The following is a 16608-nucleotide window of genomic DNA, read 5'->3' as shown; positions in this document are numbered from 1 at the left end:
GGAGCATGAATCATCATCATCTTTTCTTCTAGCACAGAATGAACCATTATGGAATGAGAATTTGATTCGAAGAAACAAAAAAAAAAAAAAAATTACAACTAATATGTTTGATAAACACTCCAAATGATATGCAAAATTCTTGGGTTATGTAAAGGCTATAATTAAATATTAGAAATTAATTTGACTAGGAGGTAGGTAGTTATGTTTCCATCTCGTATTAAATTTAATAATTATAAATAGTTAATTTTTAATTCAGACATTTCTAAAATTTATGCCACAATACATCAAATAATATGCCAAGAATTTGGCATATCATTTGGCGTGTTTATTATATAACAGGATTGGTTGTTGATATTTATAAGTATGTGATCACAAACGACACTAAGATGTTAGCGGAATGAGTGCTAAACACAGACTGATAGAGCATGCCGCATGCGCACAATTCAGGACTTCCTGTCTCCTCACTCGTTATGCAAAACATCGCTCGTTAAGTGAGGCAAATTTTTACAATTTGTTTTGCTCATTATGCGAAATACTCGTTGTGTGAGGTGCTCGTTAAGCGAGGTTTCACTGTATTAAGTTAATTTATTTATATATATTTGGGAATTAACAGTATTACCTGCAAAAACTGATGCAAGAGCAGCAATAAAATATGATAAAGTAACAGCTGGTCCAGCATTATTACTAGCAATTTGCCCAGCTAGAACATACATTCCAAGTCCTAGTGTACTACCAATTCCTGTAACGCAATGTACAAATTAATTTGTTAAATAAAACGTAATTTTTCACAAAAATGAGTTTTTACAAATAAGTTTATTAAAAATATAAAAATAGCATATTAAAACACTAGCCCAGAGATGATGAACCTTTCTGCAAGTCATATAGTAAGTGTACTTATCCTTAAAAATGTTTATGCATGGCAAAGTTCTAGACTTCGAATAACTATGTTTAAATAAATAAAATGAATATGCTTGAATCAAAATAAATGTAAAAAAGCTAATCGGAAAAAAATGATCAGATGATTGAAAATGACAGATGATAAACCGAAATTGTATGATACATTACATGCCAGATGATTTTTCAATGTGCCACTTTGGGCATGAGTACAATAGGTTTGCCACCCCTGAACTAGCCAATTTAACTACAGCCAATAAATCTTAATATCAGAACATTTTCAATCTCTTAAAAGGCATATTCGGGGATTCTAAATGAAACATCATTTTGAAAAGATCATTTACAAATGCAAACATTATCTCGGATTTTCTGAACATGGGCTTTATATTCAAAAAAGCTTGAAATAACATTTATGTTGGAAAATGATGTTCTTTTTTTGAAAGATGTTCCATTTAGAAGCACTGATGGCCTTTAAGAGGTTGAAAATGTTCTGATATTAAGATTTGTTGGTGGAAATTAAAGGCTAGTGCTTTAATATTCCATACTTTCAATTTGAAAGTGTTATATTTTTAATTATCAGTCTTGTCTTTTAAATTGAAATGAAAGAGGGTGTACTATAGATTACTCCCTATGGAATTTCAGGACTTTGATTATATATTTGAACTCAGGGGACCGAGACGAGTTCAACGGTACCCTATTTTTGGACCGGAGACGAAAAATAAAAAAGTTATCACACTTTTTAAGTTACCATACTTTTTTAATGCTCTCATGCAGACGGCACCGTAGTTGCTAGTACTGCCATCTTGCGGTAAAGTCTGCAAACCGTGACGTCGGACTACGGTCATCTCCCGGAGCGTTAAACACGCGATACAAGAACGGAGAGAGCGACGCGACTTTCGATCATCGTGCAATCGCCATTTCGGTTAAGATTACTTATGGCAGCAATCATGGCGGCCCGACTGACCTCTCGCATGGGAGCCACCACACGCCGCCATGTGCTAAACTAGTGATCAATTCATGGTAGTTCTTGAACAAAGTAAAAAAAAGGGGGAAACGTTTACTAAAGGCAATTTTAACGGCAAGCACGCGACTCCCGATCGCAATAGCGAGGCCGACTTAGCGAGAGAGCGACGCGACTCCCTATCATCGCGCGATCGCCGGAAAAAAGTATGATAACTTTTTTATTTTTCATCTCCGGTCCAAAAGTAGAGTATCGTTGAACTCATCTCGGTCCCCTGATATATACCCAAACACACGAAATTCCATAGGGAGTAATCTATAGTATACCCGAACATTAAATGAGTAATACTAGCCTGACATTATTTAGTATTAAGACCAAAACTTTAATTATAAATCATATCAAGTATAATATTTTAAAATCCATCTTATCAATTATAAAATGTGTCAAAATAAAGGTTAGCAGAAAAGGAACTGACTATCACTGAAATAGATTTAAAACCAAGAATACCATGAAGTGGGTGCAAGGATATGCATTTGCACTCTCATAGCTCAAACAAAAAAATGTGAAAATAGAAAAAAATATGGAAATTTTATTTTATTCATAAATGCGCAAAGCAATTTGTCAAATATAAGGGTAAAAGTTCAACTTTTAAACAATAAACACTTTATCTCAACACCGGAGAATAGTAACAAATTCTTCAAACCTGTTACTGGTGCATTCTCCTACTTGTACACGACTGCAATCAACTTAAGTATCTCCTTACTAACATTTTCAAACCACGACAACAGTTCTTCATCAGGTAATTTTTGAACATCTGATGGAACGCAGAATATGCATTCCAGTTGTGTACAAGTAGGAGAATGCACCAGTAACAGGTTTGAAGAGTTTGTTAAACAATAAATGTAGTGATTTTGGTTTGTGTCCAAATTTGTCTATTTTAAATCATTGTTACACAGTTAATCAAACACTAATGGGAAATTTTTATAAATGGTTTTATTTGTGCTGACTGAGAGTTCACAACCACTCTCTGCTCAGGATCTTCACCGCAGAGAACAATACAATTAGAAAATCATCTTGTTTTAATTGCCAAACTATAACTTTAAAAAATTATTTTTGTAGAATGACATAAAACATGAGACTATTGATTTGCAGTTTCATTTACTTTACATAAATAATATGACAATAATTAATTTTAAGTACTTGTTCCATTGTGCATCAATGCATTTCCTGTATTAAATCCTGCCAATGCCACTATTCAAAACTAAAAGAGAGAACCCAAAAACAATTGTATTATTAATTTGGTATATAAATAATTTTTACATCTTAAAGATAACAGGAAATAAATTTATTTTAAATATATTTATCTAGGATGATTCCATTTGATCTTTATTCCATCATAATTGAAATTTAATTAATTAATGGAAATTAAATAAATACACCAATTTCTGCTATAAATTATATCTCAAATACACAAAATCATCATCTAATATAATTATAATGAATTTTGCATTTGTATAAATTATCAAAAAAAAAAAAAAAAAAATTAATTTATTTGCAGTGACATTTTCTATATTACATGTTTCTTAAAATCATGTTAAACTGCTAAAAAAAATTACTCATTACTTGAATGTGAGTCAATTCTGTGTCTTATAAATTCATATATACAGTTGTACTAAATTTCAGCTTTTTATTACTAGTCTGATTATTTAATATTAAAATCAAAACTTTAATAATCAATCATATCAGATATAACATTTTGAAATCCATTATCACATAATAGTAAAATTTATATCTAGTTAGCTGAAAAGATGTTTTATTCTGTCCATAAAATACATCATAATATAAAACATTGATATCCTTCTAAACACACTGCACATATTACAAAAAACTATTTTATTGTAAGGATACTAAATGAATGTACAGTATAAATGCAAAATATTTCTCACACTTTAAGTTTGTCTTCTGCGACACGTACTATGTTTATTTCTCGGACGCATCGTTCTGGCGGTCCGGAGGGGGGACGACATTTAGTTTCAACCTGAAGAAGGCCTTGGTAGAGGCCGAAAACGTTAGTTGGTTCTCTGTCGTATACAACACTGTAACAGGTTTTTTGTCGGTGACTTTGTGTTTCTCACATTATGTAAAAAAATGTTTTTGTTAAACAAAACACTATCATGTTCTTCTTAAAAATGCTCCTCAAACATAAATCCAGTTCATATGATTTTTCTTGGAATAAAAACTTTTTAGAAAACTGATATTTTCACACACACGACAAATTTTCTAAAAAAGTTTCTTCCTGAAAGCTCTTGTTTTCTAAAACTTTTCAATTCAAGAAATGTATTATGAATGAAACTAAATGCTACTGTTTCACTAAGAAATTCTTTTTGATTTTCAACAATACAGCAATGCTTTTTATATTAAACATTTACATGTCAAAAAAGTTGTGATAACTTCTCCTTAAGAAGGTTTGATTTTAAGTACTACCAAAAACATTACGCAATTAACATATTCTGTTTCAGTAAAAATATTGTAGTATTTAGAAAAAAAAAAAAAAAGAAATCTTTAAACACTGATGATGCACATAAATTATTATTTAAGTTTATAACTTTGTTGAAATGTAAGCATTGCAATATAAAACATTATGATAAGATGGCTTCTCTGCAATATTAAACAATAAGTTTAGCAGATAGTCGAGTGTATTTGATAAACACGCATTTAGTTTTTTGTTTTAATTTTAAAACTGTAAAATCTTTTCCAAATGAAAGTTAACAATATAGTTAATCTAAATAGCAAGAAACAATTTTAATTTAAACTTTAAGCCAATGATGAAGAATTTTCAGTTTTAAAAGGAAAAAAAAAAACCTTGTTTTTTATTTTTAAATCTAATAGTAACTTTTTTCAAACTCATATTGCTTATATCTTGAAAGTTCAGCAAATATATATAATATAAATACATGTTGAATGATTTTTAGACTAACATCTTAGACAAAAAAATCTGAATAATGTTTTTTGAATCAGCCTTTATCTTTCTTTCTCAATATATAATTTCTACCTTTAATAAATAAAGATTCAATTTCATACATGCATATTGAAATAATCAAATTCAACCGTTAAATGTTCATTATGTTAGATATTTAAACAGTTTTATGGATAGTATACCTTTGTATAATCATCTTCAATAATATTCACATAACATAATATATTATGTCTATAAGGAATAGATGCAAATATTTTTTAACAGCTAAAATTTTGCACTATAAAAACAATTTGTTTGAAAATAACAACATAATAATGATCTCTCGTTGCCGTTATCTCTATATTTTACCATTAAATCCCATAATAGTTATGTAACAAATAAGTACAGTAGAGAAAAACTTACCTAAGAAAGTTATATCAAATACATTAAGACATCTACTGAGTCGCGATTCGTGCAAACCTCTTTCACTAAAATGCTTTGTCCTAATTAAAGAGGAGGGAAACTCATCAACATAAGCTCGTTTATAATTAGAAGCAAACTCAAAAAATTTTTCTTTGGTGGATGAAAAGAAGCCGGTGATGCGGGAGATGAAATTCATTTTCTCTAAATTGATTCCTGAAATGGAACAAATGACGTTATCAAATGTTATCTTTATTTTTTTACGAATTATTTACATAAATAGCATTAATCAATGAGGTCAAATATCGAAACATTTTTTATTTTTTTCTCATTAACCTTTGATCACCAGAAAGATAGGATTGTTTAGCTTCAAGATTATTATATTCAGTTCACGTGATAATTGCAGTATTTTTCGATGCAAAATGAAAAAAATTAAATATTCCCCAATTAAATTGTAATTTTTTAAACGAATATTGTATCCCGTTCCGCTTAAAGAATATGCAAAAACAATCCTAATGCAATTAGATTGGAAATTTATGATCTGTATTATTATTAATTGACATTATATTCATAGTATATTACAAGTAAAGTACACAATTAAATTGTAAATTTAAAAAAAATGGAGGAATGCAAAGTAATTTAATCAATTTTTTTAAAATTTAACACGTGAATGGTGTAAATTACAACAACGTTGAGCAAACTATCCACGTAAATATCAAATATAAACTGAAAAATTACGTTAAATATCGTTAAAACATCCACATTAATCGAAATTAACTTTTTCTGAACAGAGATATTTTTTTAAAATTCATATATTACACATCAAAACACGCGACAATGAATCATAATTCTATAACAATACAACGAATTTATGAGTCTATTACACTACTCATACACATAAATGTGCGTATAGTAAATTAAATATACAGATTATCGATTATTACTTATAATTTATTTCTCATACCTTTCGAAACTTTTAATCAAATGTTTCTCCTGTCATACGTGGCCATAACCACCTGTAGATACAGCACAATACAAACGCTCCTCTTACTTATCACCCCTCTGTACAGAATGGTAACGTTCTCTTCCGAAGTGACTTATCGCTCATTTTGATTTGACATTATTCAACTGAAGAAAAACAACAGAAGTCCGCTTTGTTAGTTAACAAAACGTTTAATTTGTAATCAAATTTTCAAATTTAATTGTGTTTTAATTTATTCTTTTCTCCCTGTTAAAGTGTGGGAAAGACACGGGAAAATAATTTTCTCTGGAAAACGGGTTAATCGACGCATATACTGATAATTACGTGCTGTTATCTTCTTTTATAAGCTCTATTATTAATTAAAAAACAACGTAGAAAATATGAATCTTCTTTCGATAGTATTTTAAATGATGCCGTGTATATTATCGTTTATATTTTCTATGTTATTTAGAGGAAGAATCGAATAATGTTCTTTCTACTCTTTCACGTGTAATTATTCCATACTGCACCCAATACAAATGACATTGAAGGTGTTGTCTAGGTATTCTACAAGGTAAACCAGTATCATAGCGATATACTTTCCCTTTGAAAATATATAAAACTGCATCATAACAATAAGAGAAATTATATTCTATTTTATTATTATTATTATTTTTTAAATTTCTAATGAGAAAATATAAAAATTCTGTACATGAAATGAAGATAAAATTTTGAACAAGAAATTTTAATAAATCAATACAACATTTCTTTGATGTTATTTGATAAATTCAATATCCAATTTTACTAGTAACATACTGTATATATCAAATACTGGTATACACATAGGCCTATTATTATTATTTTTTGATATATATTAAATATTATATCATATATATAGTAAATATAATATTTCAGTATTTGACATATTATGTTGTGTTTAATTAATAATACAACAAATACTGAAATGTATTATTATTTACTATATAATGTAATATACATAGGATCTATACATATATAAACACACACATTTTAGAGGTAATCATTTATATCTCTAAGATGTGTGTTACCTCTAATAATATATATACAGTATAATGACATAAATATTAAATAATATCACTATTTATTTAGTGACATTAGCTGATATTAGCTTTATATTACTATTTATTTAATTTATTTAATAAAGACCTCCACACTAAATCTTTTAAAACTCAATTTAAGTTCTTTCACTCGGTGTTGTATTTGGGTTACGAATCGATAGAAACAGAGCAACTGCATTTATTCTTAAATCATATTAACTGAAAAGAACAATACAGAGTTATGCACTACCGAGTGTGCCTAAACTATAGCGTTCCAAGCCAAATCTGACCGGTGGCACATTTAATCCGGCTGGCAAACATCACTTATAAATAATAGAAATAGCCTATTTTTTGTATGCATGAAACACACACAATATTTGTGCCCGGCCGGGCAATTTGGCCCACAAATCAAAAGGTTCGGGTGCCACTCCACTAACGAGTAAGACATAAAACCGGAACTGTTAAGATTAAGTTGTTGGCATTAAAAAAAAATTGGCCGGATTTGTCTATCGATCGAAGCACTCTGATGAAAAAGTAAGAAAAATTTTCTTTAATATGATTAATAATAATAATAAATAAAAAAGTGGTGGAACTAAATAAGATATTAAAAGAAGAATCCTGGTTCATCTTAAGATTAACAAGGATCATTTAAAGGTTGATTTAACTAGATGTAAATTATGAAAACAGTAAATTATATAGTAATTGTATCGTTGTTTTGAATTGCAACCCTGTAAAAGAGCCTTTAATCTTAGTTTATTTTGATTTAGAATTTTTTTCTTGTAGAGAAATAAATTAACTTAAAAAAAATAAATAAAAATAAAATGTTTTTGTAATAAAAATTCTTTTTATTTTACGCCAAGTTGATAAAATTTCCTAATTAATTCAACTTGAAGAATTATTGAAGGAAAAAAGGTAAATCAAATTTAACTTTAAGAATAAATTAAGAATTTTCAACGTTTCATCTAAAGCGAAGAGAATTTTTTATTAGAAAATTTAAAATGCATTTTCTCAAATAAATTATCTTAAAAAGAAAAAAAGAAAAATTAAAATCCCCAGTGAGAATTTCCTGAATTGAAAAGATGAAAGTAACTATTTATGTTTAATCAGCTGATTTTTAAAAGGAGATAATTCATTTTTAAAGATTTAAATTACCGATAATCTATAATTTTATTTACTTTTTAATAAAAATAAACTTCTCTATTTGGAAAAGTTGTTAGTTCATGTTTATTTATTTAATTTTTGTTATCAGCAATTTCTCCTGTTTCATTTTTGTTTATCATCATTCAAAATGCTTATCTCTTTTTTAAAATATTAAATATTATATCTTTGACAAAGACTATTTTTAAGATAATCTTTATAAGTTTATAAGACTATCTTAAAAATAGTACAGACTGGTTTATATTCTGAAAATATATTTCGAATTAATTCATTCTCGGCCCACGCTACGTGTATATTACCAGAATTAGCTTCGTTACTGACATCTGATGACAAAATTTGTAACTATTTGTTAAACAATCTAAAATTCTATTGCAATTTCACCTTTTTTACGTTATCTTTATAGGACTGAAAAATATCTCAAACGTTTAATTTATACTTTAATTATAAATAAATTACAATAGAAGTTTAACATTTAGAATTTCTTACTTTCCTTCTGTGTTATATATAGGGCCTATAACAGAGGGAAAGTATGGCGATCGGTCAAAAAATGCCCCCAAGACTTTTACATTTTTGGCCTTGGGGCACCTTCAAACGTCGAGAAATGCAAAAATTTGGAGTTTTCTTTCTTCGTGTATTGATACTAGTGTGTGTTTGTGTGTGTGGGGGGGCACAATTTTGTTCACCCTCTTTGAAGCTTAATAGCTTCTGTACCTTTTGTCTAAAATTTCTGAAATTTTTCAGGGAGGTTCGTGTATTAGGGGGATTAATGCTATTAAATTTTTATGGTTAAAGGTCGAAGGGGTGAAAATATAGAGAGAAGTCACGTGAAATATTTCGAGTGGGGTCGGACTAAATGAAATGATTTTACTCGTTATTAGCATTTACAATTTTTTTTTTTTTTTTTTTTTTTTTTTATAAAACCCGTCCCTACCCTCAAAATTAATCTTTTTGTAATTTTATAGTAATTAATAATATAAAAAGTTCCTTTAAATGAAATCTCCTAACAGATGGCGCCACACACAATTTATACTCTTGCCGGGAAAGTTACGAAACTCGTTGCTGGGCTTTTTCATGCATCTTTATCATTCAATCATTAACTTGCATTTAATAAAGAAAATTCGATATTATAGGATATTCAGATGAAAGTGTGAATAAAAGCATGATTATTTCAACATGAATTTAACATAAGCCAATTTATTTAAATTAATTTTTAAAAATGTCACTTTAAAACAGTTTATTTATTTAAATGAATTCTGTTTGCTTGAAATTAAATATATTATTTTTTAAAACAAATAGAGTATTTAATGACAAATGCCGAGATATAGGATATTGCATTATATATATATATATATATACACTATTTTACTGCACTATACAGCCTACACGAACCAAATAAACAGACCACCTTCGTATAAAATAAAACTATTTTTAATCTATAAGATAGATTTTTTATAAAAGATTAAATATAATATTTATAATTATTTACATTTTTTTGAGCGGTTATAATATTTATATAACGCTTTAGAGTTTATATTTGGAATTCTTTTCTCTCTTTCTTTCCCTTTTTAATTAATTATTGATACAAAAATAAGCTCAAAGGCTAATTTATTATAAACGAATAAGATTATATTAAAACGATGTATCGGTCTGTCTGTTAAAGCAAAATTCAAAATGGAAATTTAATAATCTTTGTGTTTATAAATAAATATTAATCGTTTAGTAGCATTATTAGATGCTAATAAATTACTCGTTTATTACAACATTTATTGTAAAATGTGAGTGATTAATTAATATTGTTATACTAATGAAGCGATGAATCATAATTAAAATTAATACAGAAGCCATTGAAAATAGAATTAAACATATATTATATGATAAGTTGTCAGTTTGAAGCAGTTAAAATGTGAAATGTTTTTGAAATGTGTGCATACGATCCTACGGCAATCCGATAAGCTGCTTGTATTGTTTTGTAAACTGTTTGTCAAAGTCTGTCAGTAAATATCGTGAATTTCATAAGAAAACTCTACTATATTTCTATATCCATCTGTGTACTTATGTTTTTTAAGAATAGAGCCGGATTTTCACAAAGGCTAAGCTGCAGCATAGGATTTCATCTCTATAGCTTAGAGCCTCATACTTTTATACGCTTCATTAGTTGTCGACAACTTACAGCAGTAGTTCTCAAACTGCAATTCGAGGCACACTGAGGCCCATAACCCATCTGTACAAAGATTTATTACACCTATGATCGAATAGGCTATGGGTAACAGTTATTATAGTACACAGATATTTTTAATTTTGTATACGAAGTAAATGCGAATGACTGGAAATGTCAAATTTATAATTACAGTAGAGCATCGATTATCCGACCCCCGATTAACCGACTTATCGGTTAACCGACCGCATTCTAGTGGGCAAATTCAAATGTCAGCTAGTGATGTGGCGCTACAATATTTGATCATGTCTTGGCTACTTTAATATTATTTTTGTTAAATTTTTGCATGTTTTAGCTGGCAACACTGGCTCGACCATGAAAGGGAGGCTAGTATTTAAACCAGGCCTAATACACTATACTAATAATGTATTTTTTCATACTTTTCGGTTATCCGACTTTTCAGTTATCCGACCAACCCCAGTCCCCAATTAAGTCGGATAGTCGATGCTCTACTGTACTTCGAAATCCTTCATTATATATGCATTTGCAGTATTCTATATTATTTCTAGTTGAATATATTTATATAAAAACTAGCTGACCCGGCCACGCGTTGTTGTGGCTCAAAATGTATCTATTATAAATGTATAACACTTCCCCCGTGAGGGGAATTTCAAAAAATCCCTTCTTAGTGTACATTCTCTTGACGTACCCTATTAAAACGCAATCAAACACGCATCTAAAATAGTATAATAAAAGTCGAGTTCTTCACAGTAAGCCTTAATCCTGTCCCTCTCCCCGCTGGGGAATATCGAAAAATCCCTTTTTAGTGTATATTCTGTTGACGCAATTAAAAACGCAAAAAACCGCATGTAAAGTAGTATAATAGAAGCCGAGTTCTTCACGGTAAGCCTTAATCCCGTCCATCTCCCCCAGTATGGAGAATTTCGACATGTATATTATATAGAAACACGTGCGTATTCGAATGCAACGTTGTGTCAAAATTTCAAAGGAATCGGTAGGAACAAACGAACGTTATATTTTATTTATATCGATAGATAGAAAATGATCCGCTTCAGTCCATTCTCACAGAAAAGCAGAATTCCTCACAGAAAAGCAAACTTAGGTCGTCGGAAGGTAGCGCCATCTGTTGGACATAAAAGCCTTAATCCATATATAAATATATTTTTGAAAGGGGGAAATGGTGTAGGGGTATGAAAAATAGGTAGTAGCCGATTCTCAGACCTACTGAGTATGCATACAAAATTTGGTAGAAATCGGTAAAGCCGTTTCGGAGGAGTACGGTAACAAAAATTGTGACAGGAGAATTATATATATAAGAAGTTAATTTTTAAAAATATTATATACTGTAGGAAGCGGTTATATTACAACAAACTGTAATGAAAAAGCGGTGCCAAAAGCATTTATTTCGCGGCCAAAGTCCAGATAAGAGTGACGAATCTTGTAATGATATTCCAGAAGAGTAGAATAAGGATTATGGCGGAAATGATGCAAGAATGGGAGCGGAACAAAGAGAAAAAGTAATGACCAGTAAAACACCAGACGAAGATGATTAGCCTACATCCTTAGCCAATTCCTGGAAAAAAATATTACGTTGGAAAAATGCCGTCAGCTTACGATAATGTAGTCTTCGAGCATCTTTTTGAGAGAAGTTCAAAGGCATCAGACAAATTTGTCGTGCCAGAGAAAGTAGACATTTCTAGTGTGTCAATGTTAAATGTTAAAATGATTCTGCCACGATCGGCGGAAATAAATAAATAGTTTATGAGTTATTTCATTCATTTATTAATTCAAGACCATTAATACGCATATTGTAGACTGTGTGGCCGTGTATTACTATATTGCTGATCAGGTCCATTCGTAATGGATCTGATCAACAATACGGTAAGAATGGATGCTCCAATTCATACTATTCGTCTGGCCATGATTAACTGTGAAGCTCTGGATTGGATTCGAACTCGGATCCACAAGACAGAGGAAGCCAACTAAGCGATTATCTAGTCAACATGATAAAAAATTTTCTTTTATTGGAAATATATATATAAAAATAAATTATAACGAAAAATGACTTTTTCTCGAACAGTCTGTAAATATATAAATAAATAAAAAGAGTAACAGATGAGTAATAACGGGAGAAACAAGAGACATAGCCCTATGACAATAATAACTCTGAATAATAAATAATTTGGGAAAACAAGATGTATCCTTTGCATTTATTATTAAGCAAATATAAGATATCATACACATACAAAAAGAAGGATTTCACAAATATTTAAACTTTATCACATTTTTAAGATCAATACACAATGTGTAATTAAGATAACTACGATACTTTTCTTTACAATGAAGTGTACTGTCTACAGTGTTTGAACATTAATATAACATAATATATTAATTACTTTAAAGTAATATTAATGAATATAAATATAGCTTTTAATATTAATATAATAATTCAAAATTAGACAGAAAATTAATCGAAATAGGCAAATTTTACTTGATTACTCTGAGTGTAAATGACGGTCTCACTGAATGAATTGAACTTATTTTTATTGAAGTTTTGATTAAAATTAAATAACTACCTTTATAAAATTCGTATATTTTTAATATTTTATAATATTTGTCATGTAATTAAATTAATAAATCAATTATGATAAGATGTAATAAGTGTTAATTTTAATTATTAATATGATATGAAATTGCCGTATAAGGCGCACCCCATTCTCAGACAGTACTTTGTGGGAAAAAGTTTGTCTTATATTCCATCAAATATGGCATTATACTTAATAGAATTTTTATTTAATACTAATTAATGCGGCAAAAATGAATTTTGTATGCAAAAAATAAAAATAGATTAATTCGTATAGAGTCTATAGACCCTATAATTCTACTTGTCGTATCACTTTCAACTTTCGTACTTTAGACGTATCATTATAAACATTATAAATGAAATTCATTGATCGTAAATAAAATAAAAAGCCAGAATCAAAAATAATAACTGAACGGTTCCTCCAATAATGTTGCCAAAATCAATTAATCTACGATAACTTAATTTGTAAAATCAATTAGAATCAAAGTAATGCCTTCAGGAGCAAAAATATTGCTGATGTTTATCAACCATGAAATTTCTGATAAAGTAATCACCGGAATCAATCGTGATCGATCGTGTGACTCGGCTGTTCTGTCATCGCTTCACTGTAATTGGCTCGCGTTTAGAAATCGTTCCTTCTCAGAAATATTTAGCCCGTGTTAGTGGTTCTCATTCAATGGGCAAAAAGAGCAATTGCTTGGGATCCTCACCACCAATCTTTTATACGAAAATACTTTCTCCTCAAAAATCCGCCGAAGAAAAATATTTTAGACACTGTACACGAAGCCCCTAATTCAAATTTGCCTGGGCACTGTACCATGAAGGTATAACGCGCCATTGGTGGTTCGCAAATTCATAAGAGATAGTCCCTTTACTTTTGTAAAAAAAAAGTTAATTTCAGTATTTTTTCTAATTATTTATGTAATGTAACATGTTACAGGGTATTGGTTTCATTAGTATTAAGTCAATCCATTATATTTGAACTAGCAATATTGAACTAAAATTAAAAAATCAAGATATTGATTAGATCAATTCTAATGAAATTTGATACGAATCTTGAAAAATTGATTTGGAATATTTTTAGAAACCTTTAATACAGTTTGTTTCTTATTCGTTTCTAGTAGAAAGAGGAATGAAATGTTTTTATAAGATACGGGCACCCCAACTCTAAATTATTATTGAGAGACGGAAACAGTTTATCTCCCAATAATGTTTTATGTGGTTCCGGGTTTTCCCCAAAATTGAAAGATAAAAATAGAGTTGGCACCCGTATTAATATAAAAGTTAATATAATTGTCATTTTGGTGTGAGGTCTTCAAATTAATAATAATTTTCGATTGAAAGCTTTCTGGTAGCATTTTGGAAGACCCGCAACTTATAAAAGAACGGCACCATTGTTACTACTTGTCTCCAGTCTCTGGGATTTTCCGTTATTTAAAAAAAAAATCTTCGTAAAAGTAACGAATATTTCGATCATAAATGACGTCAAAAGTGAATTAGGAAGTTTCTTTTTACACGAAATTTTAGTTGTAAAATTAAAAAGACAGCAAAATGTGAACATTATAGAAAAATATTAACGTATTTAAAATTTTTTTTACACAGGATTAATTACTTATTCGATATCTTTTTCTCCTTTCTTCGCTAAACTTTTTTAAGTAAGTTTTTAATCTCATACTATTTCATTTTTAATTCTCATTTACTTCTTAAACTGTGAGTTTTCAGTTTATTATCGAATTTTTTTTTTTTGTTGTTTTACAGAGTGATACATTGTTTTTCCGATGCTCTAATAAAGCACAAAACATTACAATTAGATATTTAATTTAACCTTTATGTATAAAAGTCAAAATATGTTTGTTTGTGTATATGTTAGGTAAAGGGTTCCACGCTGTTCAATTTATCCGTACCAAATTTGGCACGAATATTCTTCGACACCCTAGAAAAAACACCTTGAGGATCCCTACCCCCTCTTAACTTAAGCCCGAGAAATTTTTCATGTTTTGAAGTTTTATTATTGAAATACTCAGGCCAACAAATGTGCATTGTAGTTACTAATACCACTTCTTCCAACCCACCTCACCAATCCTCACCTCCTCGAAAGCCCGAGCAACTCCGGGCACTCACAGTTAATGATTGATCTATCAATGATTTTTAATGAAATGCCTTTCTGCTTTAAGACATTTGCCATGTAAAACTAATGAAGGAATAATGAGATTATTAAATATATATTCCCATCAATTATGTTAAAATATCGATTTAGTAGATTGATTATGAAAAAAAATTTGATAAGTTTATTGAATGGTTAAGCTTCAAATTGAGTAACAAACTTATGCCCCCCATACACAAGCTTACTAACATCTATATACACAGAAAAACCTTACTTTCTCTGTTATATTTAACAGAATGGGGGGAACTAAAATGATTTTATAAAGATATGATATTGTAATCAATGATTTTCATTTAAAAATTTATATTTATTGATTAAAGAACATCAAACTAAGCACATATCATCAATCATCATTGCTTCAAAATCATTATTTTTTATATAAATTCTTATAAATATAAGAGGTATACTTTTATAAAACTTTCATTTATAAATAGATCTTTATCTAATAAATATAAATAAAAGTGTATTCTTATCTATCTTGATTTATTAAAACTTAATAGTAAAGCTTCTTGTTAAAAGCTTTTTTTTTATTATTGATTAGAATCAGTTGTACAGATCCATTTTAATCTTATTGGTATATAAAAGAAGAATAATAATAAATAATGTAGGTGATTATTTCCTTACTTAAATGAATCATGTACAATCTACATGGTTCATTTAAGGACTTGCCATAATATTAGTTTATTTGTTATTATATTGTTAAAAAATAAAAGAATATAAAAATAATGAAAATCATTGCATTATATATGGAGAAGTGTTTAATATATACATATTAATTATATATAAATATACATATTTAATGCTAGAGAATAGAATTATTATTTTAATTGTCAAAAGAATGATTTTTCTGGTGTTTCTGGTGTTTGTGTATTGTTCTGCCATCTGGTGATGAATTACTACACTATTATTAAATTTAATTTAAAATTTCAAAAATATGAATTAGTTTCTAAATATTTATGCATTCATTATATATAATTTATATTTACGAAGATTTCGATAACTCTTTATATTATAAACATACATTATTATTGCGCGTTAAGCGTAATTAATTTCATTATTATTTACTTCCTGGGGTGTGTGTATCAGTTACTGTGATTCAAAAATTACAAAATAACACATTTTATTTAGAAAAATATTGCAGAAAATATCAAAAATATCATGTTGCTTGAACATAAATAATTTTCAAGAACGTAGCTTAAATAATAGAGAAAGTTTTTTTTTTTAATACCAGTACCTTTGTAATGATATTATTTGGATT

The 16608-nt window shown here is 28.8% G+C and overlaps 1 protein-coding gene across 1 annotated transcript in view; it reads right to left on the bottom strand.

Moving 5' to 3' along the window:
* Positions 1–6332, bottom strand: part of LOC136978586 (high affinity cationic amino acid transporter 1-like) — a 49922-nt gene extending 43590 nt beyond the window's left edge. The window contains exons 1-3 of the mRNA XM_067274319.1: positions 6196–6332; positions 5235–5447; positions 620–739 (exon numbers count right to left, since the gene is read on the bottom strand). Of these exons, the coding sequence (XP_067130420.1) occupies positions 620–739; positions 5235–5430 (316 nt within the window). The 5' untranslated portion in view covers positions 5431–5447; positions 6196–6332. The remainder of the gene's footprint in view (positions 1–619; positions 740–5234; positions 5448–6195) is intronic.
* Between the last annotated feature and the right edge of the window lie 10276 nt (positions 6333–16608).

Source organism: Centruroides vittatus, unplaced genomic scaffold (assembly GCF_030686945.1).
Source record: "Centruroides vittatus isolate TY-2023 unplaced genomic scaffold, ASM3068694v2 contig_546, whole genome shotgun sequence".
Classification (NCBI taxonomy): Eukaryota; Metazoa; Arthropoda; class Arachnida; order Scorpiones; family Buthidae; genus Centruroides; species Centruroides vittatus.
This window is presented reverse-complemented; position numbering and strand designations above follow the sequence as displayed.